Below are 24074 nucleotides of genomic sequence, written 5' to 3' on the forward strand. Positions count from 1 at the left end.
GGGTCTCCAGGCTTACTTTATCCACTCACTCATTCTACTGAAGGTGCGTGTGGAAATGAACCACAGTATGTCAAAGCAAAGTATCAACTTTCAATGATACAGGTTTTATGATGAGTCTCCTAATTATCTAATGTGTACTTCACATTTGACTTTGAACATTTGTTGACGATGTTTTTACTCTTAAAAGTTGGTTGCTCATTAATATTAAAATTGGAATAAATAGTCAAGGCTGGCTTTAAAATGGCCACTTGAACCCAGAGTCCATCCTACATGGCCATGAAGACGGAAAGTATTCACAACCTTTATTTATAAAAGTAGCTGTATTTAATGATTTTTCCCACAAAAAAAGTTTCTTGCATAATAGATCAAATAAGTTGTTACAGTAGGCTAAGCTTGAAATCGTCAGATACCTTCATTGCGATCCAGCTTATATATAATGTATATATTAATATATAATATAAATATATATAACACAAACTACACCTACCCTGATAACAGTCTGAACAAAAACTGTACTTTACATCATAACACAGGACTTATTGCAGGACTGTTTTGGACTGCAAATCAATTTTAGCACATTAATGGCTATGCCTGCCTACTAAAAGGTGCCCACTCGGGCTTTTTGGTATGTTATTTGAAATGTATGTTATAGTTTTTATATTTTATTGTAATTTTTGTCCACAATCTAAGTATAGTCACTCCATCTGTCAGATAAATAGGGGAGCAAACGTGCATGAAAATGTATTGAAGTAAATTATTTAAAAAGCATGAACTGTAAAAGTTGTAAAAGTACTTTAAAGGAGTATTTAGCTGTCCTTCAGGTGATGTATCTGTTGTATTAGTGACAAACACTGCGTGGCGCTGTGTCTTCCCTCCCTGCTCCAAACGAGCAGAGGCAGAAGGTTAAAGCGCAGACACACAGGGTCGCGGAGGCAGACAGCTCAGAGACCGACCTCCTGCGGTGCTGCTGGGGGACAAAATGTGGCTCCGAGACGAGCTTCTCAAGCCCATATGGCACGCGTTCACAGCCCTGGACGTGGATCATCGCGGAAAAGTGTCCAAATCTCAGTTAAAGGTACGTTTCATTTCACTTTCTGCCTTGGTTTTAAATGTTCTGGAGGATGATGAGAAACTCAAACGGTGTCACGCCTCAAACTTTCCACCGTTTGCCCGGTGATGCTGATGAATCACCTGTTCGTGTGACCCCCTCCTTCGGGACAATTTGTGTGGTCTCTGCCGTGATAAACATGCGAATGTCTGCTGTAATAAGTGTACACACGCATTTGTCTCTCTAGTACATTTCTGGGAAAATCTTGGACTTCGTACTGCAAACATATTCCAGCTATACTTACTTAGTTTAAATTCAGCATTTCTGTATTAATAATATATATTCAGGGTTCCTGGGCAAGTTTTTGTTTTGGTTTTGTGTGTTACTGTATCTATTTTGATGGATGATGGTAAAGCGGTAATGATTTGCTGATTATCTAATCAGTCACTGACAATAGAGCAATATATGTCTTAAACGGACAATAATCCATCAAAAAAGCACTTAATGCAGCCTAATACGTTAATGTTTTCTGACATTTTAAATATGATTATTGTTATAACTGCTCTGAGGTCTGCGCTCAGTAGAATCACAAATCCAACTTTGAAAATGTGTACGCTTAATTGCAGTAGTGCCCTATAATATAAAACATGAAATAGCATACTTTTACGGATAAACCTACTTAGCAGTAGCTAACTTATATAAAATACTTTTAGGAAGATCTAGGAAGTCATCATCATAATATAAGATAAAACAGATAAAACAGTTTGTTGCATTGAAAGCACAACTTCTACTTGTAAGATTGTATTTTTATTTAGTTGTAAGACTGCTATCAGTGGTGTAAATTTGTTGGCTGCCTAGTTACCAATATGTGTTACTCTTGTGAGGTTCTCATTCATGCATTTGCTGTTCATTTTGAATTTATGTTAAAAGTCACTCATCCTTTAGAGTTTAAAACAGTTTGATGTGAAACCTATTCTACTGCCCTCAAAGGAAATGAAGAACTTGTGTTAGGGAACAAAAGGCCAGAGAAAAGTGGTTGTTTTGCCTGCTGTGTTTGATGTGTGCTCGACCTGACAAAGACTGGAAGCTTTATTTTAAGTAGTGACAGCTCACATTCAAAAACCAATGAAACGCTTAACCAGTCATGTGTGCAAATGTCAGCAAAAGAGCTTCTCATGGGTGCAGGCAAAATGTAAAAAGTGTAAAAATGGACTGATCTTGAGAGTCAGCTTTAACTTTCAGTCATTTATGTTGGCTATTGTACCTCATCTCAGCTGTAGTATTCAAGTCCTGTGGTACTGACTGCTTTATGTATTGTGGTTCTTTAGGTGCTGTCTCACAACCTGTGCACAGTGATGAAGATCCCTCTTGACCCCGTTGCCCTCGAAGAGCATTTCAAAGATGATGACAAAGGGCCTCTGTCGAACCAGGGCTACATGCCTTATCTCAACAAGTTCATCCTTGACAAGGTGGGAACAAAGAGGCTAGTAGTAGTAGTAGTAGAAGTATTTTTCTTACACCCTCTCTGTGCTTGCGTTAGAACGTTAGAAACAGACAACAGTTTTTAATGGAAATAATTGTTAAAAAATATGATATGTAATATCAAAATCAATAATAGTGATTACAAATCCAAAAACTGGCAAAATATTCCATAAGCAAGAACTTGACATGATAAAAAAGGAATATTACAGTAACACGGATGCTTATTCAAGTATAGATAAGCAAGCAATAGATTGTGTGTCAGTCACATTGTTTTTCATGACAGATACACAAAACGAAAAAGGAAAACACATTACAGTTATGCTGGTAATTTTATCATCTGTCCTGCGTTGCTCCCTATGTGCTGTGTAATCCACTAAATTTACATTTAATTTAATGGGCAAATTCAGAATCATGAAATCCACTATTGTGTCCTAAACAATTAGACATTAGAATAAAATAAGTAGAAAATGACAGTAAGATGTCAGTAACTGTCCAAAATACAAAATGACTATGAGTGAAGTGTCAATTATACAAGATGCAACAAATAATGAACCAGAGGCTGTTTCTAATGTATATGTGTATCTACCCACTAGAAAGTTCTTAATACTTTTCCTTCTTAGAAACTAAAGTCCAGGAACCTTTTCTGGGGGAAGTCCCTTTGAGCGAATAGTGATTTGAATGGAAGGAGTTGGCTTTACTGATAATTCTATTATTAGTATCAAAACACAAATATTAACATTTAACCTTAACCCATCACCTGACCTTAAGCATAGAGTCTCCATTAAGCCGTCTAAAAAAAACAACAACAACAAAAAAACAAATATCTCATGCTGACCTAATGATAAACAAGAAAATTAAAGAAGATCTTGGTCAGTGGTCAAAATCTCAACTTAACGTTAGTGCAAGAATTAAAACAGTTAAAATGTCAGTCTTTACCTGGACCACTAATTCATGTCATTACCAGATAAAGTACCATCGGGAAGGCTAAAGGGAGGAAGCATCGTTATTCTTAATATAAGGGACTGTTTGTTTGCCGCTCAATTAAATATCATAATTCACTGGTGTGGCAATGGAAGGAAATGAAGAATTATTTCAAGAGAATCACACTGCAAGTACTGAACAGAAAGTGGTAATAACACGTCGAAATCATTTGAGTATCACTTATTTGAGTATCACCCCCCACCCGTCTCACTTGGTTTGATATTGTGAAGGAAGCCCAACTATCGACGCAGCTGAAGTATTTTAGATGGATATCTTATGATTCAGAGTTTAAACCCAATCACATTGACTTGAGGATTAAAACAGGATTACAGTGCAATGTAAGATAATATTAAAGAACCCGTTGCAGTTTCCAAAGTTTCCAAACATTAAAGGAAAAGGACTTTTTAAAAAAAACAATACTTTTTAATAGAAATTGCGAAAAGCATAACAAATTATTATAATAAAATTATAAAATAATTATACAGTTATATAGTAACAGCCCTAAGTTTATATTCACAAAACTGTATTGAGAAATTCCTAAAAGTAGAGCAATAACTACAGATCATATTAAAGTAAGATGTAAAAAATAATTAAATGACATAATCACATTTGAACAATGGGAAAGTATTTGTGAAACATGTTTTTACCTCATCTTCTGCATATTGTTCACATTTTGGTGTGAATAAGCTCATTGTTAGTTTATTACTCCTGTGGGGGTGTTGGGGGATGAGCACTGTCAAGCTTTTTGGAGCTGTCAAAGTATATTAAAGATTTTGGTAAAACCTTCAGAAAAACCATGCAACAACGTCGACAGTTATATTACATGTTTATCACACTGCTAACAGTAGGTGACTTGACTGGTGAAATAACGGGAAAAGAGACAGATGCCTTCTGAAAATATTTATTGATGCTGCAACGAAAAGCAATTCCCCAGAAATGGCTCCAACCTGACCGAGCTACAGTAGATAACTGGATTGAAATCGTTAAAGCGATACATGACATGGAAACATTATCTCTATAACTAAGGCGGAGAAATAAGGATCAGGAGACCACGAGAAAACCCTCACTACTACACAGGTTACGCAACCCTCTGCCAATGAAAGTGTGCATGTAAAAATGATGGAACTAATGGTGGAATGTGTTGGTCTCCAATCTGCAACGTTTCAGCAATGTAATAGCATAACTTGATATTGTGGCGGGTATATAGGGTATAGGTTGTACTAATGTTTTTGTCACAGAATAAGGTAAAATCTAAGTATAAAAAATAAACCTGAGATCTTTCACGCGATACAAACGGTAAAATACCCATTCACCAAACCACACTTCTCTCTATGAGAAGACTGTCTGACACAAATTAGGATGACTGTTCATGAAGAGAGGAAATGGCTACTACCACTTCTCAGTTGCAACCAGAGTAAGAACATGCTTTGTCTTTTTATTCATTGCTACTGTAATACTGTACATGTTACTGCACCTCTAGCATTTTTTTCCCTCCAGCTTAGCAAGCACAGCGTAGTAAACTGCAAACACATATGCTGAAGTTTTATATTAAACAAACTGCGATGTCAGTGAACTGTCTGAGTTTCACTCTTGGTGCTCTGAAGCAGTTTTCTTGCCTTTCTCTTTCAGGCCCTGACTTGAATCAAAATGAGCTATTTAATTATCCGATTTGTTCCTCACATCAGGGGCTTGAAGGGAAACAAACACCAGTTTCCTGCTTAGCATTTGTAAACACAGCCCTGACTGGTGCTGACCAGCTTGACTTTGACTCTGGCTGAATGCTGCACTTGTCTTCACAGATACGGGAAGATTTTGATGTACTAGAATTCAACAAGATGTGCTGGACTCTGTGTCACAAGAGAAATATCTGCTGTAAACGTCTACTCATCTCAGATGAAGATGCTTTCAAAGTGTGGTGCATTTTCAATTTTCTGTCAGAGGACAAATACCCGCTAGTCATCATCACTGAAGAGGTGAGGAAGATTCTTGCAGCTGTTTTCTCTACAGTTGTTTTTACCTTAAACAGTCTAACATGAAAGACCCCCCTCCCCACCCTCCCACTCCACACCCACACACACCCACTCACACACACACCCACTGAATGGTTTAATTTCTGAGTTAAAGGTTGACTTCACCAATTTTCAACTTGCTTCTTATGGCTTTAGTTTAGGGTGTAAATGTACATTAATGTTTTTAAACTTCCCTCTGACCTGAAAAGCTGATCAATTCCTCCAGGATGACCTGGAGGAGTTTTTCATCATTATGTGAGCAGCAAGATGACATAATCTGAACTCAATGTTCCTCCAAGTGAAGTCATCTGGAGGCATTTTTCTGCTAAATGTAGAGATATTATGATATAAGGAAGTCAATGTGAAGTTTAATGGCATTTATGTACATGTACTACTATAACTAAAACCGTAAGAAGCAAGTTCAAAATCAGGGAAGGCTTCCTTTAAGCTGTTTAGATATGTCTATCTCCTTAGATTGAGTACCTTCTGCGTAAGCTGATGGAGACCATGGGGAGCACATGGAGTGAGGAGAACATTGCAGGTTACAGGCTGCAGATGAACACAAAGAACTGCCTGACTGCTTGGGAACTGATAGAACTGTTGGGAATGGGTTACTTCTTTAAGGGCATAAACCATCAGACCCTGAGCCTGGGCATCAGCGAGGTCTTCCAAGAACTCATCCTGGATGTGCTCAAGCAGGTTGGAGATGGACGTCATGTGTACTGCATATTTCCATCATACAGTTGCACTTTAATTTACTCAGCTAGGCAGTGTTGATACTCTTACTGTTCGACTAAAGGAAAGGGTTCGATTTGTTACAGTGACAGTGTTCAATAAGTATTTGTTAAACTCCTATTATTACGGAAAATGATAGTTTAAATATGTGAAAAATGATTTACTTACTATAATTGATATAATATATAAACTAAGAACACTGCTGATCTAATTTGAGATAAATCACATCTTCAGCAGGTCATATGCAGGTCACGCTAATTTATACGTGAGCACTCTTGACCTTCTTTGTGATATAATGTGTCATGATTATGGCAGATCAGGTAGTTAACACATGTAACATCCCACTTTGTGTTTTGAAGGGATACATGATGAAAAAGGGCCACAAAAGGAAGAACTGGACCGAACGCTGGTTTGTCCTTCAACCCAGCTCGTTGTCATACTATGTCTGTGAAGATCTTGTGGAGAAGAGAGGAAACATCATCCTGACTCCAAACTGCTGTGTGGAGGTAAACAGAACATCTGTGTACATCTGTTTACATTAACACCAGTTAAATGTCAGCAGGACAGCTGGCTTTACTGACCAACTAATATCAACTCTTTATTTTTGTAAATGAATATATATATAACTATTTTGACTAAGTTGAGAAATAGAATCTAAACACCAGTGAATTGGTGAATTCTTGTACATTTTATAATAATAATAATGATTTAGAGTGTATAACTGTTTTCTCTCCAGTCCCTGCCAGATAGAGATGGGAAGAAATGCCTGTTTATTATCAAGTGCACTGATATAACCTTTGAGATTAGTGCGTCTGATAAAAAGAAGAAGCAGGAATGGACTCAAGGTATTGATCAGTCGGTCATCATCATCTTTTGATTTTTTTCATCACTGTGTTTTGAATTTTCAAATGTCATAGTCAGATTGTTGATAAGGATAATTAATCTACCCCATGGATCCCCTCTCCCCTCTTTGTTCTATTACAGCTATTCAAACATGCATCCAGCTGCTGAGGCTGGGGCTGCCGTCTCCTCACCGCGAGGCCCGGATGAGACGCAGGGAGCTCCGGCAGAGGCAGCAGGCAGAGGAGGGGAACTTGGTGGAGAGGATGAGGCAGCTCCAGGTGGCCAATGAGTACAAACAACGGGAGCTGGAAGCTATGAGGAAGGTACTGTTCCACCTTTAATTCCTACAGCTTTTAAAATCTTTGAGAAGGAGGCTACTACAGCTGGTTGGAGCCAGTAACCATATATAAAGGAAAAAGGTCATGTTGCCTCGGTATTAAAGAAGTTTAATCTATTCTCTGCCTTTTTATTTATTAAAAAGAGCAAACATAAGAACCCCCATAAAAATTCCCATTCCATTTTTTCGATAAAACAATATCAACAAATAGTGCGATCTAGTACACTTCTACAAGCTACTATTTCAAAAATATACATACAGCACATAAAGAGCATAGAAACACATCCTCTCTAATCAAAAACTGAGCACTATGAGTTGTCAATGAAGTACTCTAGCATAGTTTTATACTTTAATAAGTCATACATGGATTCTCTGAATCAGTCTCTTTTTTTTTTTTTTTTATCGTCAGATTCTTCCTGCCACCCGTAACAGAATAAGGGGTTAAGATAATGTAGTGATGGATGTTAAATTGTAGATTATTTTTGTATATAATTGCATATATGTTGTATATACTATATGTTGACATTTCAGATGATCTCGATCAGGGGAAGATGCACTAAAGCTGATCTAAATTATCAATGACCTCAGGTTTGGTGTAACTCCAAAACTGTGCAAATGTTTTTGTCTATTTCCCTTTATAGTATATAAATATATTTTAATTTAGAACTCAAACACCCAGTTGATTTAAATAACATATGCATGATGCAGCAAAACATTCACAGTGAAAAGAGAACTAAAACCTGCTATGCAAATGACATTATCAGTCAGAAACATCTGCATGTGCATGGACGATGAGGCATACGAGTTAGAACTGCAATGGACTCCTGAGAGTTTCTCACTTCTCCTTTCACCATCCCAGATGTTTTTTAAATGCAAACAATTCATCTTTGTAAGCCTATTACTTAATTATGTGTAAAATACCTTTTTTGTATACTGTACTTGGGTTTTGCTATATTGACTCTGGGGTTGACAAGTTAAAAAAAACACAAAAAAGACTACAAGAAAAGACAAACTTTGTTGTTAACTGTGCTAATGCTAAAGCTCAGACAAACCCACATATCTTTATGAAGTCTTGTTAGAATTGAAAGGGTTTCCCCTTGCAGCCTAATGGGGCCTCCAGAGTAGAGAAGTAACTCCTCTTTCCTCTTTTGTGCGTCGTAGAAAATGGAAGAGGCTGCAGCTCATGCAGCACTGGAGGAGCAAAGGATAAAAAAGACCCAGTCAGACCTACAGGATCGCTACAGACTGGATCTGGAAAGAGAGAAAATGGTAACCACTGTGCCCGAGTCTGTCTCCCACAACACTGTTCCAATCATGTGGGCTGATGAGTGAGAAACTGCATGTGCAGTACAGTGTAACAGAATGAAACGGGAAAAATGTGAAGAACTAACGCTGCCTTCTTGTTTTATTTCTATATTAGAACAAAGTCTCCATTACCCTTCTGTTGCTCAGTCCTTCCCGGAAATAAGCTATAAGCAGTGGATCCCATGATGTTGAGTCAATGTTTGTCTAAGTGCCAGAAGCAATGACACTCATTAATCATAGTCTTAAAACAGAGACGATACAGATAAATCAAAATTTATTATTTGCAAAAATGAGAATTACTTTATTTTACCAAGATATGTAAGGGGATGCTGTTTGATAAGAAATTAAGCTCTACATTGCGGTGACTTCCTCAGGTGCGTCAGCAGATGGAGGAGCAGGTGGCGCAGAAGTCCAGCGAACTGGAGCAGTACCTGCAGCGCGTCCGGGAGCTGGAGGATATGTACCACCGGCTGGAGGAGGCCTTAGAGGACGAGAGGCAGGCCAAGCAGGATGAGGAGGCCATGCGCAAACTGCAGGCTAGGTCAGTCTCACACACACACACACACACACACACACACACACACACACACACACACACTGGAAAGCATGTGGATACACACAGGAATAAACAGTGTAACATAAACATTGAGTAATATCAAACCAGTACAACAGATCTGCAGTCTATAGGACATCAGCATGTCTTCTGCCCTCAGCATGCATAAAATAAAGTCTTCGTGCTTGTCTTTTCCCTCTGTTGGGAACAAACAGCCAGATATTACAAAGGCAAGCATGTTGGATATATGTATGTATATATATGTATGAACTTCCTGTGAAGGGAAAAAAATTCTAGATAGAGCAAAATGGGGCAAAAGTAAAATGTGATTCTATGTGAAATTGAATTACATTAAATTTTATTAATTTATTACATTTTATATTCGATTCAAAATTGACATCCTAAATTCTAAAAAGTAATAGTAGAAACTCTAACCTCTATATTTTAGATGACCAAAATGTATGTAATAGTTATATTAAATATACAAACAAACAACAATAGAAAATATTAAATATATAAAAATGAAGTTGACAGAGCATGAGAAGCAATCAGTATCAAAATTCTTATTAGATCAGACGTACATAATTTAATTGGGAACATGTAACAGCACTGTGCTGTACATAGCTGTAAATTTGTACTTTTGACTTGCAAAAAAACAATGCATCAGAATTTTACAGTAATTTCAAAATAAGATGAGATTAATTATGTGCTTGTAAATCTAATGGCAGCCAAAGAGAAGGAAACCGGACTTGGCTTACAGGCCCTGCACTGGTGCATAGAAGACCACCCTTGGCCATGTTTTGAATGCCCTAAAACAGTTTTGCACCTCAAATGACATAATTTTTGCAAAGACATATTGTTCTTGTTGTGTTAAAAAAAAGAAAAAAAAAACAACATAAAATCACTATGTAAATGCAGCCATTCAGCCGAGAAATGTAAGTGAGTTCACCCTTTAAATGCAAACATAACCTTTTGGCTGATAATGGCCTTTACAAACACATGCACGCCCACACACATCCAGATGCGCACACACTTATCATAACATATTTCTAGCAGCAGCACAACAGTAGATGTCGTCCTATCAGATAACACATTTGTTTTTAAAGGACACTTTCCTTGTGTCATGTCAACAACAAAACAAATATTAAATGAATCTTGTGCCCTTGCAGGCTGCTGGAGGAGGAGGCAGCAAAGCGTTCCGAGCTGGAGCAGATCCACCTGCAGCAGCAGAGGGCGCTGTTTCAGACCCACGCTGAGAAGCAGGAGCTGGTGGCCGAGCAGCTTGCCAAGGAGAGAGATCTGCAGGCTGCCCGGCTGCAGCTGGAGAGACTGGAGAAGGAGCGCCAGGGAGCACTGGAGCAGTACAAGGTCAGCTCACACGTGATCACAGAGTCACTGATCGGAACTTTCTCAGATTGTTCGATTCTTAGTGAAAAAAACTGTCCCTTGGCATTAGTTACAGTTTTGTTCTTATTCTTATACCCAACTCCATCTGACACAGTTTGGGTTAAATTGAGAATAAAACCACACATCTGACATTTTATCCGTTCCCATTAAAAGATTTTAGCTGACATGTAACATGAGGTCATTCTAAGCTTTGTCAGATGATGTAGTATCTATGCAGTACATTTCTTTTATAGTTGAGCAAAAAATCCCAACCAAAGTGGGACAGTACATCTCAATCATCCAAACACTAGTATAATGCTCAGAATAATAATTCTAATTCAGTAACATGCACAGTGATGTCCCTGTCAAACACTCTTATAGACACCTGCTCTCTGATGACATTTTCTCACATGTAGGAGGTGTCAAGGAATCTTGAACGAGCAGCCAACAAGACAAAGACTTGGAAGGACAAGGTGGCCAAACATGAGGGGTTGGTGCGTCTCATCCAGCCAGGTAGGATGTCGCTCTTCAGTGGTTATTAGTTCATTCATACATTTACAGTCATGTACTTTCAGAAGGTCTTGAACATATGAAAAAAAGTTAATGTGCAAAAGTATTTTTTGTATGTTTCTATGTTATGTCTCTGTAAATAACTATATGTGGGATTGTTACTGCAATTACACATTTTTAATCTGATAATTCATTCTCTGCGGCTCAGTTTAATTAACTGCAGTATGTCATCGGGAACTACTGCAGTATTCTGCAGGTGCAGCTGCAACAAGTAGTAGAGTAGTAGAAAGTCCTTTGTGATCTGTTCTGATCGCTTGATTGTTAATCATTTTCTTGTCTCAATTTTCTTGCTTTATACATTATTGTAAATGCTTAGGGTTTTATACTGCACTCTGGAAAAACAGACATCTAAAAGACAGGTCAGCGTATGAATCCAGGAATAATTTGAAAAAGCAACAATTTACTTTGTGACCAGTTTTCTCTTAGTGACCTGTTTGTGAGTCCATCTTGTTAAAACCCATTCATCCCATCTCCTGCAACCTTTTAGGCCATAAAGCACCTCAGATGATCAATAACTGGGGACCAGCATCATTCAGCGACGCCGAGCTGGAGATAAGGAAGAAATCGTGGCAGGAGAGTAAGAACCAGGGGGCCCAGGGTCAGTGAGCACCACACACAGATCACACGCCGACTGTGATTTACTGGTCTCGTTGACGACACCAACATACTGAGCCACACGAGAGCTGCAAGAACTGATTTACTCGTTTTAGTGGAGTTATTTCTACAGTTGGGTTAAACGTCATCTCCCCAGTTTAATTTCATAATAAGAAAGTAGATCCAAGACTCAGCTTTGTATTCTTGATTTTGGAAGAAGTAGTTAAAAAAAATTCTAAACCAAAGTCCACTTTACTGGCTCAAGAAAAAAGAAAACCAACAAGTGGACCCTGACTTCTGATCATTTTGCGTTATTTTGTTCTTCAGTTCATCGTGTTCTTTGTACTTTTTGTCCCTCTTTTCTCATTTCACGTGTTGTTTTTAATTTGCTACTTTGTAGTTTTTGTGTTTTAACAGTTTCTTACTATGTGAGTACACACACAATGAGAAGAGGACCATTGTGAGTTAAACATTAAAACATATCACACAGCTCCTCTCTGGTACAATCACCATTTTTTTAAAAAGTATTCTTTACAAAATGTCACTGTCTTTAATGTATTTGATACAGTAATTAGAAATTCATTCAAACTAAAATTCAACAAATAAAATCTTTTCATTATTGACTGAAGGTTTGATTAATTATTTCATTTCAGTACAAGTAATTAAACTGTGTCATCCTTCACCCTGATCATTTAGGCTTCCAAACCACCTCCATCACTCAACATTACAAGTAGTTCTAACTAATCTAAACAGTGTTTGACCCAGCATCTGCATTACAGTGGAGGCCAGGGGGCAGTTTAGAAAACAGCTCCCACAGGAAGAACAAAGCTTGAGTTTGGTGGATCTCACAAACTGACATTTTGAATGAAATCATCAATTGTTTAGTCATTGGAAATTTTAAATAGAATTTCCCCGATCATAATAATTATTACAGGACTTTTGATCTTTGAAGCAAAACTTTGGGCCCTTTCACATCTTCTACTGTTTGTTCTGTTAACGTAATTCCCACAAAATCCTGTGCAGCTCACCGAGAAGAGGTGTGCTGTTACTGTTTGCATCTGTATATAAGTGAGTCTATATTTACTTTAAAAGCTCCTTAAAATGACAGTGGGAGTCTGTGGGAGGTCAAATGTGAACTTTGGCTGTCACAATGTGGTTGAGTGCTCATCTTCATTTACTCCTGCTTGGAGATATAAATGATTTTATTTATGGCAAATAGAACTTATCTAGTCCCAAACTAGTGTTCGAGCCAAAGGTTTGCATCATTCATTTCTAATCACACGTTCCTCTTCTAAATCTTGTTCACATCAGAAGAATTAACATGAGTGTAAGTTTGCAGCAGCTTCAAACTCCAGCTCCCATACACACAGAAGTGTTGTGTTTATCATGTTATTTATCATGGCTCATGTTTTTATTTTGTTTGCATGTGTGTGTGTGTGTGTGTGTGTTTTTTTTTTTTTTTTTTTACTGTGCATGGATTTGGCTCAGTGGTGGTCTGCAGCACAGTGTTTAGTTCAGGAAGCTCACACAGTGATTTCTCCCCACGTTATAAATCAAGCAGTTTTGAAAAAGTCAGTGTTTTTTTTTTTCCTCAGTGAAACATCAATGACAGCCTGAATAATTTTCTGCTTACACAGTGGGTCGTCTTTTGTCAAACTCTGGTTGAACACATCCATCCATGCTCTCAAATAAATCCAGCTGGTGGAAAACCAATAGCATTTAGTAAACTCTGCAGAAACAACTTCATGTTCCTTTTATTTACCTTGGTGTGTTTTAAGTGCCCCGTCTTAAAAAGCCTCTTTAATAACATACCTTCAAGGCAGATCCCTCAGATGCTGCCCGATGAAGGCAGACAACAGAAAACCTTTAATAGACAACATGTTTTCAATATAATAAAGACTAGATACATTTTCCACTGTAATTCGGTTTATTAGCTGAGTGGAGTGAATTGTTAAACTCAAAACTAAGATAAGTAAACAACAAAAAGTGGACGTCTGTTTTCATGACAGAGCTCCGTCCATACACGCAAACCTAAAGGTTGAGGCAACCTCAATGTGAAGAATGCAACAAGCTTCTTTTATTTTTAGTGGGAGCTTATTGTGGCCACCAGGTGTCAGCACATGAACAGGATGCTCAGTTAGTCACAGGCATCGTGCTGGTGCTACAGGCTCATGTGGCAGCTTTAAACAGCAGAGTCTCACACACCATCGTCTCTAAGTGTGTGTGAAAGCACTGCAACGACTCCATTTTCTATGGGGAAGACACGTTCAACAGCAAAATACCAAAAAACCATCAACAAAAGTGAATTTCCAACTCAGATAGTTCATATATTCAAATATACTCAAATAGAGGTGCAAATGGCGACTTGACTGAAGGTTTTCAGGAAACAAACATTTCTCTCACTTCATTACTTGCTTGAGTTTCAAACTGGGGGGCAGTTCCACACCTGGAGACCCCTCTGGCCTCAGCCCTGGTTGTTGTGCAGCACAGACGTTTTTATCTATAGTCGTCGCAGATTGAACTAGAGTTTGAACTAAATAAAAAGAAAACATCTTATCTTTTTCGTGCCAACAGTGTTTGAGAGAAACAGTTGGATCAGGGTGTCCTGGTTGCCTGCCTGTAACAATATGACTTTATTGTTTCAGTTACCACAAAACAAGATGAGTAACACCTGACGCACGTGTCGTGCAGCAGGGAGTTCTCAGTTTTCTGGGTCTTAGTATCAAAACAAATCATCTTCTGCAACAAAGGACCTCTGTTCTTACTCGCACACCTCACCTTTGTCTTCGCCACCCTCATGTTTCAGTGAAAAAAAGAGATGATATTACAGGAACTTTGTCATTGGGTAAAGCTATCAGCTGTGGGTATATGTGTGTTTTGTGTCTGCCAGCCAGCCTGCACAATGAGCGTCTTTACTCTCTGATGTAAAATTTCTCAAGCCACCTCAATTTGTCCACATTTGAGCAAAGAGCTGGAAGGAAAAGGGTAGTTCACGCTGAGTTCAGAGTTGTCAGGAACAGATGAGATAAAAACCTGCACTGATGCACTGCTCTGTCACTCAGCACCGTGCAGATCTTTATACCACTGATTCACTGATAAGATCACATGAGACAGATTTCCCAAATCTCTGATTTAACACTGTAACCAGGAATGTGGTGTACCACCAAACAAGATCATGAAATCCAAGTGGCTTCTCCTTTTAAGGGCCTCTTGGTTTGTATGATTGACAGCTCTTTGACTGTTGCAGCAAGAAAACGTAAAAACATTGGATAAAACAATGAAACATTCAAAAAAGTTTGTAATAAACAGCCTGTGATTAATAGCAGACTTTTATGGCCGTATTTGTCTTGAACTGTCAACCTGATGTACGAGAAATTGGTTTGCTATTCACATTTCCTCTAATAAGGTATTTATATCCCAGAATCTGAGAAAAATGCGACACTTTTTTTCGTGACTTTCTCAGAATTGGAGGATTCTAATCTCCGTGACTAAAGTGCACAGGCTCTTGACATTTCAAAAATAAGGATATATCTAGCTGTCTCACCCTTACCCAACGTGTCAGGAAAGTTCCCCAATGCCCGTAACCAATTCATCTGATTCCTGTCCAAAATATCCTCGTGCAAACTGATTTGAAATGGGAACATTTTTGGGGGGGATTGTCTGCTGGTGAAAAAATGTCTGGCAGATGCCTGTTTTCTGGGTTTAGATGACTTCCCTCAGTGACCTCACAGCCCCTTAGTGTTAATGGACGCTGGGTTTAGCTGCAGAGAGAAACTCTGACAGAAACTCCGGTGAAATAACTGAAAACCCTTCACTACTAACCTTTAAAGCTATAAATCAAATGTGTAATTGTGCTTTTCTGTTCATGGATGAGCAGGCGTAGTCCAGATTAGATCATCTGGGGCTCAGTGGGTTCATGCATTTGTTAATTGCCCAACTAGACCCCCATGTGCTGCAGGCAGCTCACGTCACCGTGATTTCCAGGGTGGGACTCGCTGAAATCTGTCAAACCAGTGAGATCAGTGTTTGGATTTGCTGCGATGAATTTTGGAGCAAGTGCCTGCCTGGGGACCCCCGAGGCAGAAGGGCCCCCCAGCAACAGGGAACCTGCTCTGCCCACATCGCAAATGAACCCAGGAAGTAAAAAAGTGCTTCGCAGCCTGCAATGCTACATGAATAACAGGATTTGGGGAACCAATAAAAAATCCTTTTATTACTGGAGGCGTTCGGGGGCCTGTGAAAAGGCCGGTCATCCGATTTTTCAAGCTGTTTTTAAGCAAGAGGCATTAACTGCAGCTGCGATTGTAGATGAACAGTGCAGGGTCCAAAAGCAACAGATATTTGTGTGATTTTGAATTTATATACTGCTTTTGATTTGTCTTTTTATGTGACAGCTTTCAGCCAACCAAGACCAATAACACTAAACTCGGGAGAAGCATTTTAGCCAAGTTACACAAGATCACAATTACATAGAACTGCATTAAAACAATGCTGATCTAAGGGAGAAAAGATGCTTTCTTCAGTGATTTGTCTTAAACGTTAGGGAAGAAATCAGTCGCAGAGGCAGTAATGTAGCCTGATGTCATGGTTACATAACAGCGAAGATCTGTCATTTCCTAAAACTTTAAGAGAACTAATTTGCATGAATGTGGCACACTCGAGTCAGAGGATCACAGCCATGTGCAACCAATAATGAAATGTCTGTCGAGTAAAACCACCATTCCTCTCCCTGGAGGACATGATTCCTACCATGCCATTCCACGCAATCCTGCTGAAAAACATCCGCTGCGTCCTTCTGTCCGTGGGCAGAGGTCCTAATCTCCATACCCAAAAGAAAGAGGCTAAATATGGAGAGAACTGCCAGAGACTTCGGCCAGATGTTGGCCTGATGCAGCTTGCACCTGCTGCCAGAACAAGCCAGCTGGGAGACTTTACTGAGGGACAAACACCCACCAACTCCCCTCTTCCCAAAAAATACCCCACCCTGCTCTTCTTCTGACCTCCGGCTTCCTCTCAGGCAAACCTTGCTACAACCACAGGAGTCCCTTTCAGCGCCGCCAAACAGGCGCCACGGAGCCTGAGCTGGGGCTTTGGCCCCGTCCCATATTCATTTCTGGCAAGTCATACACCCATCATCATCCTCTCCAAGCCCTGATGTTGGCTCAGAGCAAAAAAAACCAAAACAAAACAAAGCTTTAGTTGCAGTGGTATCTGGTAAACTTTGACTAAGAGAAAATCCTTAAGTTGCTCATAAGAGGCCAGAAAAACATAGTGATTACAAAGAGCTTCTTCCTATATTCTCTGTGAGCCTGCTAACAACATGCTGTCATGCAGCGTTGTCATTTTCACCCTGATAACATTTGCCAATTACCACCGTGAAGAAGCTGAGGCTCACGGGAAGGTGATTATATTTGAGATGTACACTGAGAGGACCGGTGAGTCTATTCTCGTTCTAAAACTTGCTGGGGACCAATAATCTCCTCAGATTCATCCACCCAAAATATGAGCCTCATAGTGCCTCCAGAAGTGTCTGATCGTCCAACCGGTGCATTCATCCTTATCCACATTCTTCTGTCCTCAGTCACATGTTACAGAGCAGGTCAGGACAGACATTAAACCATTTTAATGCAAAAATGGTGAACTGGGGACGTTCGTAACCTTGTGATTTATTTTCTGGTATTTTAAACAGCATGAAAACGTAAAAACTGTAATTGTGTCAAACAAAGGAAAATATACATGTGTACAGCCAAAAACTGTCCAATCGGCAATCCGTCCTTATACATCGACAAAAGATGACACACCTCCTGTGCTGTTTTCCAGCCTGGATCAAAGACAGGGAAAAGCATTTACTGTGAGGTTGATGAGAACCTGTGGCCTAATGGGCAGGAGGAAATGGGGTAAATGTGAACTTCTGAGTTTTTAACCTGCACAGTAGGAATGCTGTGACATAGAAAGTACAAATTTGTGTAGTCCAGATGCTTACTGCAGGTCTTGTATTTCAGTGACATTTCACAGGCACAGAAAGAGCTACACGACAATGAATGGAGAGAATTCTTTTAAAGTATTTTAACAGGCAGACTCAAAACGTGCAGGTGCAGAGTTCAGCAGGGTTTTTTAGCTAGAGAAGTCACCATATGTATTTTATATTTTATTGTCTGCTGCATAATGACTGCTTGAAAGAATGCATTAATATGATTAGTGGGGTTGTTTCAGGGAAATATTAGCTTTTGTTGCCTGCTTTGCTACTTTTAGAACATTTTGGCCAGTGGCTTCCTGTTTCGGCCCGTGTCCGTTAACATGCGACGTCCAAGTGGACAGAAGTGTTTAAGGAAATGAGAAAAACTAACTGTAACTAACTAACTGTTGACCTTCGTACACCATTGCTAATATTGCCACGGCAAAGCATTTTTTTTTCCTGGTTGTAATGAATGTGTAGACTATAAGAAACAAGAAGCGAGTCTTTCCCTTCTTCCTCTTGCCTGGTATCACAAGTGTATTTTGAGATCTCATTCCTGTATGCTCTGCTTAGATTAGCCAGGGGTTAATGTAATTACTGATTGAGTAAATACATGATAACAAGTAGGAAATAACTAATTATTGTTTTTCATTATCAATAAATCCATGGTTTCTTTCTTTAACTAATCACTTGGTCTATAAATTAAGTGAAGAACAGCCCCAAAACATCAGCTGTCTTGATTAAGTCAACCAACAGTCTTCAGTTCACAATCAATGCCCCACAAAGAAGAAATGAACACCAGGTTGCCTTTTTTTGCTCCAGCAATGTCTATATTAACTGAGGATCAAAGTCTAACAGGTTGTAGGTCTACTGAAAGTAGAGGGCGGACACCCGAACCAAGCCTGATGGGACCCGTTGGTATTGTTCGAGCTGGAAATCGGATAAACATGAAAAAAAATTAATTTTGAATTCGGACACATAGGTTAGGATAAACAGGTGTAGTGATTATAAATACTTATGACATAAATCTAGTGTTCCTCTTTATTGTAAAGTACAGTGGTGTTAAACATTAGAATGAGGAGCCGATATCGTCTTTGATCCTTCTTGTTAGTCGCTTGTACTAGAAAATCAAATCAAAGCGTTGGGTTTGGGTCTGTTCAGACTGAAAAATGTACGGTGTAGACACAACAAGGTGTCACACTGGTGTACTTCTAGTTTTACTCGTAAAACAATATAGCAGGCAACAGGTAGCTTCAAGTATGATTTATTTCGAAAACATTAGTGTCACCACAAAACATGGTACAAAGATACAGTAACAAAAAAGAAACTGAGCCACTGTGTCTTAACAGTTTCATTAGCTTTTTCCTGTTTTTAATGAAACCGCTGCACAAACAGAGCAGACGAGACAAGAAATACCACAGTGACCTTAATAATATATTCATTTTCTTCTTTTAAAAGCCCTTAAAAGCCACTGAGGCTTGCAGGACAACAAGAACAACATAAGACCATAAGTTTCCATTTTCAGAATTCAGAATAAGGATTCATCACAAACAGGGAACAGGCCACTCAGGTTTTGCAAAATTACAACACTTAAAAAAACAAAACAAAACAAAACAAAAGAAAACAAGACTTGTTGGTCACTTTAGATTTAAGGTTAGAAAAGTATTTTTAAGTATGCTTACAACAGTATATAAAATGAAACTTCATACACATATTCACAGAACAACACGAAGCCACCGCACTTACATAGTTACACTTTCAATAAAAAATAATTTATATTACATGAGACAAACGTGTTATCAAGAAGTCAACAAACATTCAACAAAACAGAGAAAACGCCACTTATTTAAATAGAAAAATGTATCTTTTGAACTCACTGTGCAAATCCTTTTCATTGAATCTGTCTTGAGGAAACGTATGTACATTTTAAAGTAATGCCTTTAGCCTCGCTGTCTGCATCTGTTAGAAAATCTAGATTTAATAAGGAGTGCATACTTTAGAACTAAGTGCAAACAAATTGCTTTTTAATGTTGTGCATTAAAATCTCTGAGTTTTTGGCGGTTCATACGTTTCATTAAGCAGCAATAACCTTTCCTCACAGTACAATACCTCAGAAATTCTGTTATAGGCTATTTTCTATATAGTCAAACTTTAAAATTGAACCCACAGTTTGAATGGCCAGTGATATTGCTTTGATCTATTTACAGTTTAAGTAGGATAACATTTATGAGTGCAGCCACCTAAAACATCAGCTTATTCTCATCTCTGTCGGAGGCACAGAAGACAGGGCTGACAGCAGAGATGCATGTGTTTGAGTGACGACAGCTTAACCAGCTGCTGAGTAATGGCGGAGTGGTGGATGGACGGCACTCATCCTCCACCACCAGGCACTTTGTTCACTGTGGTCCCACAAAAGTAAAGACATCTGAAAGCTAAGTTGAGTGGTTCTGACGTCTCTGCTCTCAGCCACTTGATGCTGCCTCTGATCTTCATAATCCCATGTTCAACTTGTGTTTAGGCGTCAGAGATGCAGTTCTGGATCTTGTCTATCCACAGCTGAGCGCTCGGTGCGTCTGATGCGCAGAAGTTGTAGACTCGCTTGCAGGTCTTCAGCTAGAGACGGATCACATTGCATGGGAAAAATGTGTAAAAAAGACACTTAACTGGGCAACAAAAGTAGCAACGAAACGCAAAAAAGGAAAACCACAGAAGAAACAAGACAGATTTTCGTTCCAATTTAGGCCACACGACAAAACACATTTCCAGAATATCAGCCAAAGAAAAATAGAATTTATGTGACTTTATTTTGCTATTGCAAATATTGGAAGTTGTTTTCAGTTGCTGCCATTAAACCACCGCAGAAGATGAAACTAGAGCAAGTAAACGCAAGATCGTCAGTCAAGTTTTAAAATGAGCAAAAACATGATGCAAATGTATACATGTGCTGCGCTTTGTCACATTTAGATTTAATGCACACACACACACACACTTTTCTACCTCATCCAAGTTTAAAGACCTGAAATTAAACCTAGCGGATGTAAATTAACTCGGTGATGTTAGAAAGAGTGTGATGTTGACAGCCAGCTGAGTGACTGAAGCTGATGAATTCGGCCTATTTAGTTGGACCAACTTAGATCTCTAGAGAGACAATACACTTGAATTTATATAAATATAATTTGCAAAGGGATTGGCCTTTACTGATGGTGAGTCAGGTTTGGTCAGCCTGTATATTTTCAGTGTGCTTGTAAATAACAACAAGCAAAGCTGAACATGTTTTCAACACGCCGGTTCATCTGCTGATAAACCGACGAAACATGCAGTGAACATACTCACATCAAAAAAAGCCTTTTCACTGATGTGTTTGGGAGCTCCTATTGTCGGCGCAGCGATCACCACAGACTCCACCTCAGCCAGATCGATGTGGCCTCTGCAGTTCGTGTCCTCACCGGTGTCGTAGTACCTCAGCTGGGAAGACGTGAACGTTAACCTGCAGCCTGCCACTCAGCTGAGGGGTTAATGTTTTCTAGATGTGGTGCTCACCTGGTGTTTTGTGATGTCCAAGACAAACCAACGAGGTTTCCAGCCTTTCAGCAGAGCACCGCGTTTAAACAGAATCCCCTCGTAAGACCTGAAGAATACCACATGTGATGACCGTATTTACAGTTTTTTTTTTGGGTGGGGGGATTTTCTGACTTTATTAGATAGATGCTAGCTGAGGGCAGACAGGAAACAGGAGACATGGAGTATGACATGCTGCAAAGGTCCCCAGCTGCTTTTGAGCCAGGGATGCTGTGGTTGCACGGCATGTGCCTTAACCCTCCGGCCTTTAAAGCACTCCATTTGCTTTCATCTTTTACTCAATATTATTATTAATGTTGTTATTATTCCTGAAGAAAGTTGGGCGGAGCTCAACTAAAAGGCACAAAGACAAACGGGAAAAGTGACATGTTTGTACATTTTGTTCCCAGTGTGTGAAGAGGAGAGAACATGTGAGTTGAGTCACTCTGTGCAGTCTTGAGGTTTCAACTCTCATTTTCTAACGTAATGTGTTGAAATACTCTTTCAACAAAAAGTTTTAAAATAGACATGAATTTAACTCATGTCCAATATATGTTTCTGTAATAGTAAATGTAGCTGTATTTCAGGACAGTAACCATGTGAATCTTGCACATAGATCGAATGCAAACTGGCATATGTGATCTATCAATGATGTGATCTATTTGATCGATCAATCATTTATCATGCTGATATAAAGAAATACAGAGGCAATGCTGGCAAATAGTGGGAGCTGGATTTTACTGGATTCTGAGTGCTTCTGATTCATCCATTTCATCTGGATGTAAAAAGCTCATACAGGGAAAAAAATAGATTCTAATCACTATTTGTCCAAGTCAGAGGAAAACATCCAGATATTAGAGCCAAGAGACTGTACTTTGACCTCACAGTAATTGTAAAATTACACACCCAGAGTTTAACAGAGAACAGACAATCCTCACAAACATGACACACAGCATACCACAGTAATGACTCATCTTCCAAAACTGGACTGGACCTTTGGCAGCAGTTTGTAAGTGAATCCAATGTGGACTTCTTACACGTTACCGGACTCAGGAAGTTCACGACCCACCTGTTCTCCTCACTCTTGGGGGTGAACTGGTGGTAAAGTGTTGCGGCACGGCGGCTGATCCCATTGACTGTGGTGGTGCTGTGGTCCTCACCCAGTCGGCTGTCTGGCAGGTGCAGCATAGAGCGTCGCTGGAAAGCCTGCAGGCTGGACGTGGGAATGAGGCCTGAGATGGACGAAGACTGCTTGCAGAGCTACAGACACACAAGACAGCAACATATGAGTGGGAATATCCACACGTAACAATAATGGTATTTGAAGCATAAGACTGGTATGTTCTAACAACACATCATCCCAATTCTGCTAAAACACACATTTCCTTCTTGCTTGAGGTCTTCCTGGATGCTGAGTCTGACTCTCTCCAGAGTTGTCTGCCATTTCTCAGGAGCCTGGTTCAGCTCATCCTCTAGCTTCTCAATGTCCTGCAGCACCAATAACAGCCAACAAAGACGATAAATGCGACACATGATCCGAGAACCAACAGGATAGAACTTGAAATGGCGGTTTTTGTTACAAACTCTTACAGCGAGGAGTTTGGTGATAGCGTCAGGCTGGGCACGACTCACACTGCTGTAACACGGCCAAACAATCCTCCTCTTACTGTTGGAGATGGTGTTCGCCTCCTCCGAGCTCTCCAGCCTCACAGCCATCATCCTCCAGTCGTAACACGGCCCCGTGGACAGAGTCTCGTCTGTGAAGAAGTCCCATTTACTCAGGCTGGGGATGCTGACAGAAGGCTTCAGGATCATCTAGCAAAGATGAAGGTTTTGATGAGAATTCCACACACGGTTTTAAACACAAAGACATTTACACACTTCATCTTCAACATAAAGGGCCCACTTATTCTCACAAGACTGAGTTTAGTAACTGCAATAATATGATTAAAAAAAAAAGAATTCCAGACTTTAAACTTAATCTCCAACATGTGACATATACTGTATACAGTACTTGTTTACCTCCACTTTGTTCATATAAGCTAATGTCTTAATTTATAATGGAAAAACTGAAAAAAAAAATGCATTATTTTGTGAGAACTTACTTGAGACAATTTCATTTTACATTATAGTTCGTTTTTAGTGTTTAATTTGAGACACTTCCTCAATGTGGGAGCTGAATGACTCAGGTGTAGCTGAGGGATACATGGGGACTAAAAGAAAGAGCAGGAAAGGAATCAGAAACACTCACGTCGCTCTCTGAGGGGCTGTACAGATAGTTGTAAAAGATGGGACTCCTCTTGTGTATCCTGTTAATACACTCCCAGATACAGATACCTCTCCTGGCCTGCTTATCACCTTTATCCTCAAACAACAAGCCTGTGGAAAACACACACAAAAAAAAGCAGTTAAGCACGTGAGCCAATCAAATTTAACGATGTTTGTGTTGTTCTCAAGAACAAGACCACGAGACACTACACACTAGTCGTCTAGTGTCATGGGGGGTCAGGGCCACTGTACACAGCAAAATATGACACAAGGGTGGTGCAGAAAAGGAATCATTATTTATGGGTTGCATTTAGTTTTGGGAGCTCATTAATAAATGTATCTTGTTCCTTATTGACATTTTATAAGTATAGGAATAATTAATAAAAAAACCTGGTATTAGGGTCAGTACAGAAATGTTTGTTAAGGCCTGATTGCATCAGTATAAAAAA

The 24074-nt window shown here is 39.3% G+C and overlaps 2 protein-coding genes across 3 annotated transcripts in view; one reads left to right on the plus strand and one right to left on the minus strand.

Annotated features, from left to right (window-relative positions):
• Nucleotides 1–891: 891 nt before the first annotated feature.
• Nucleotides 892–12467, plus strand: LOC137123047 (switch-associated protein 70-like). The gene is made up of 12 exons (XM_067496455.1): nt 892–1075; nt 2377–2517; nt 5311–5484; nt 5995–6219; nt 6615–6761; nt 6992–7100; nt 7240–7421; nt 8597–8704; nt 9115–9281; nt 10463–10661; nt 11096–11192; nt 11737–12467. Exons 1-12 carry the CDS (start codon nt 980–982, stop codon nt 11853–11855), a joined length of 1764 nt encoding a protein of 587 aa, XP_067352556.1. The 5' UTR covers nt 892–979; the 3' UTR covers nt 11856–12467.
• A 6580-nt stretch (nt 12468–19047) lies between these two features.
• sbf2 (SET binding factor 2) overlaps nt 19048–24074 on the minus strand; it is an 81969-nt gene continuing 76942 nt past the window's right edge. For both annotated transcript variants that reach the window (XM_067496459.1, XM_067496458.1), the window contains 7 exons: nt 23609–23736; nt 22948–23172; nt 22738–22845; nt 22427–22617; nt 21340–21427; nt 21133–21264; nt 19048–20412 (listed from right to left, as the gene is read on the minus strand). In XM_067496459.1, the coding sequence (XP_067352560.1) occupies nt 20314–20412; nt 21133–21264; nt 21340–21427; nt 22427–22617; nt 22738–22845; nt 22948–23172; nt 23609–23736 (971 nt within the window). In that variant the 3' untranslated portion in view covers nt 19048–20313. The remainder of the gene's footprint in view (nt 20413–21132; nt 21265–21339; nt 21428–22426; nt 22618–22737; nt 22846–22947; nt 23173–23608; nt 23737–24074) is intronic.

The sequence above is a fragment of the Channa argus genome, chromosome 2, assembly GCF_033026475.1.
Source record: "Channa argus isolate prfri chromosome 2, Channa argus male v1.0, whole genome shotgun sequence".
Taxonomy (NCBI): domain Eukaryota; kingdom Metazoa; phylum Chordata; class Actinopteri; order Anabantiformes; family Channidae; genus Channa; species Channa argus.

Excerpts from the sequence above, each read along its gene's own strand:
- LOC137123047 (XM_067496455.1), top strand. The coding sequence starts at position 980 with ATGTGGCTCCGAGACGAGCTTCTCAAGCCCATATGGCACGCGTTCACA. Across the intron at positions 1,076-2,376 it reads TGTCCAAATCTCAGTTAAAG|GTGCTGTCTCACAACCTGTG; the intron begins GTACGTTTCATT and ends GTGGTTCTTTAG. Across the intron at positions 6,220-6,614 it reads TCCTGGATGTGCTCAAGCAG|GGATACATGATGAAAAAGGG; the intron begins GTTGGAGATGGA and ends TGTGTTTTGAAG.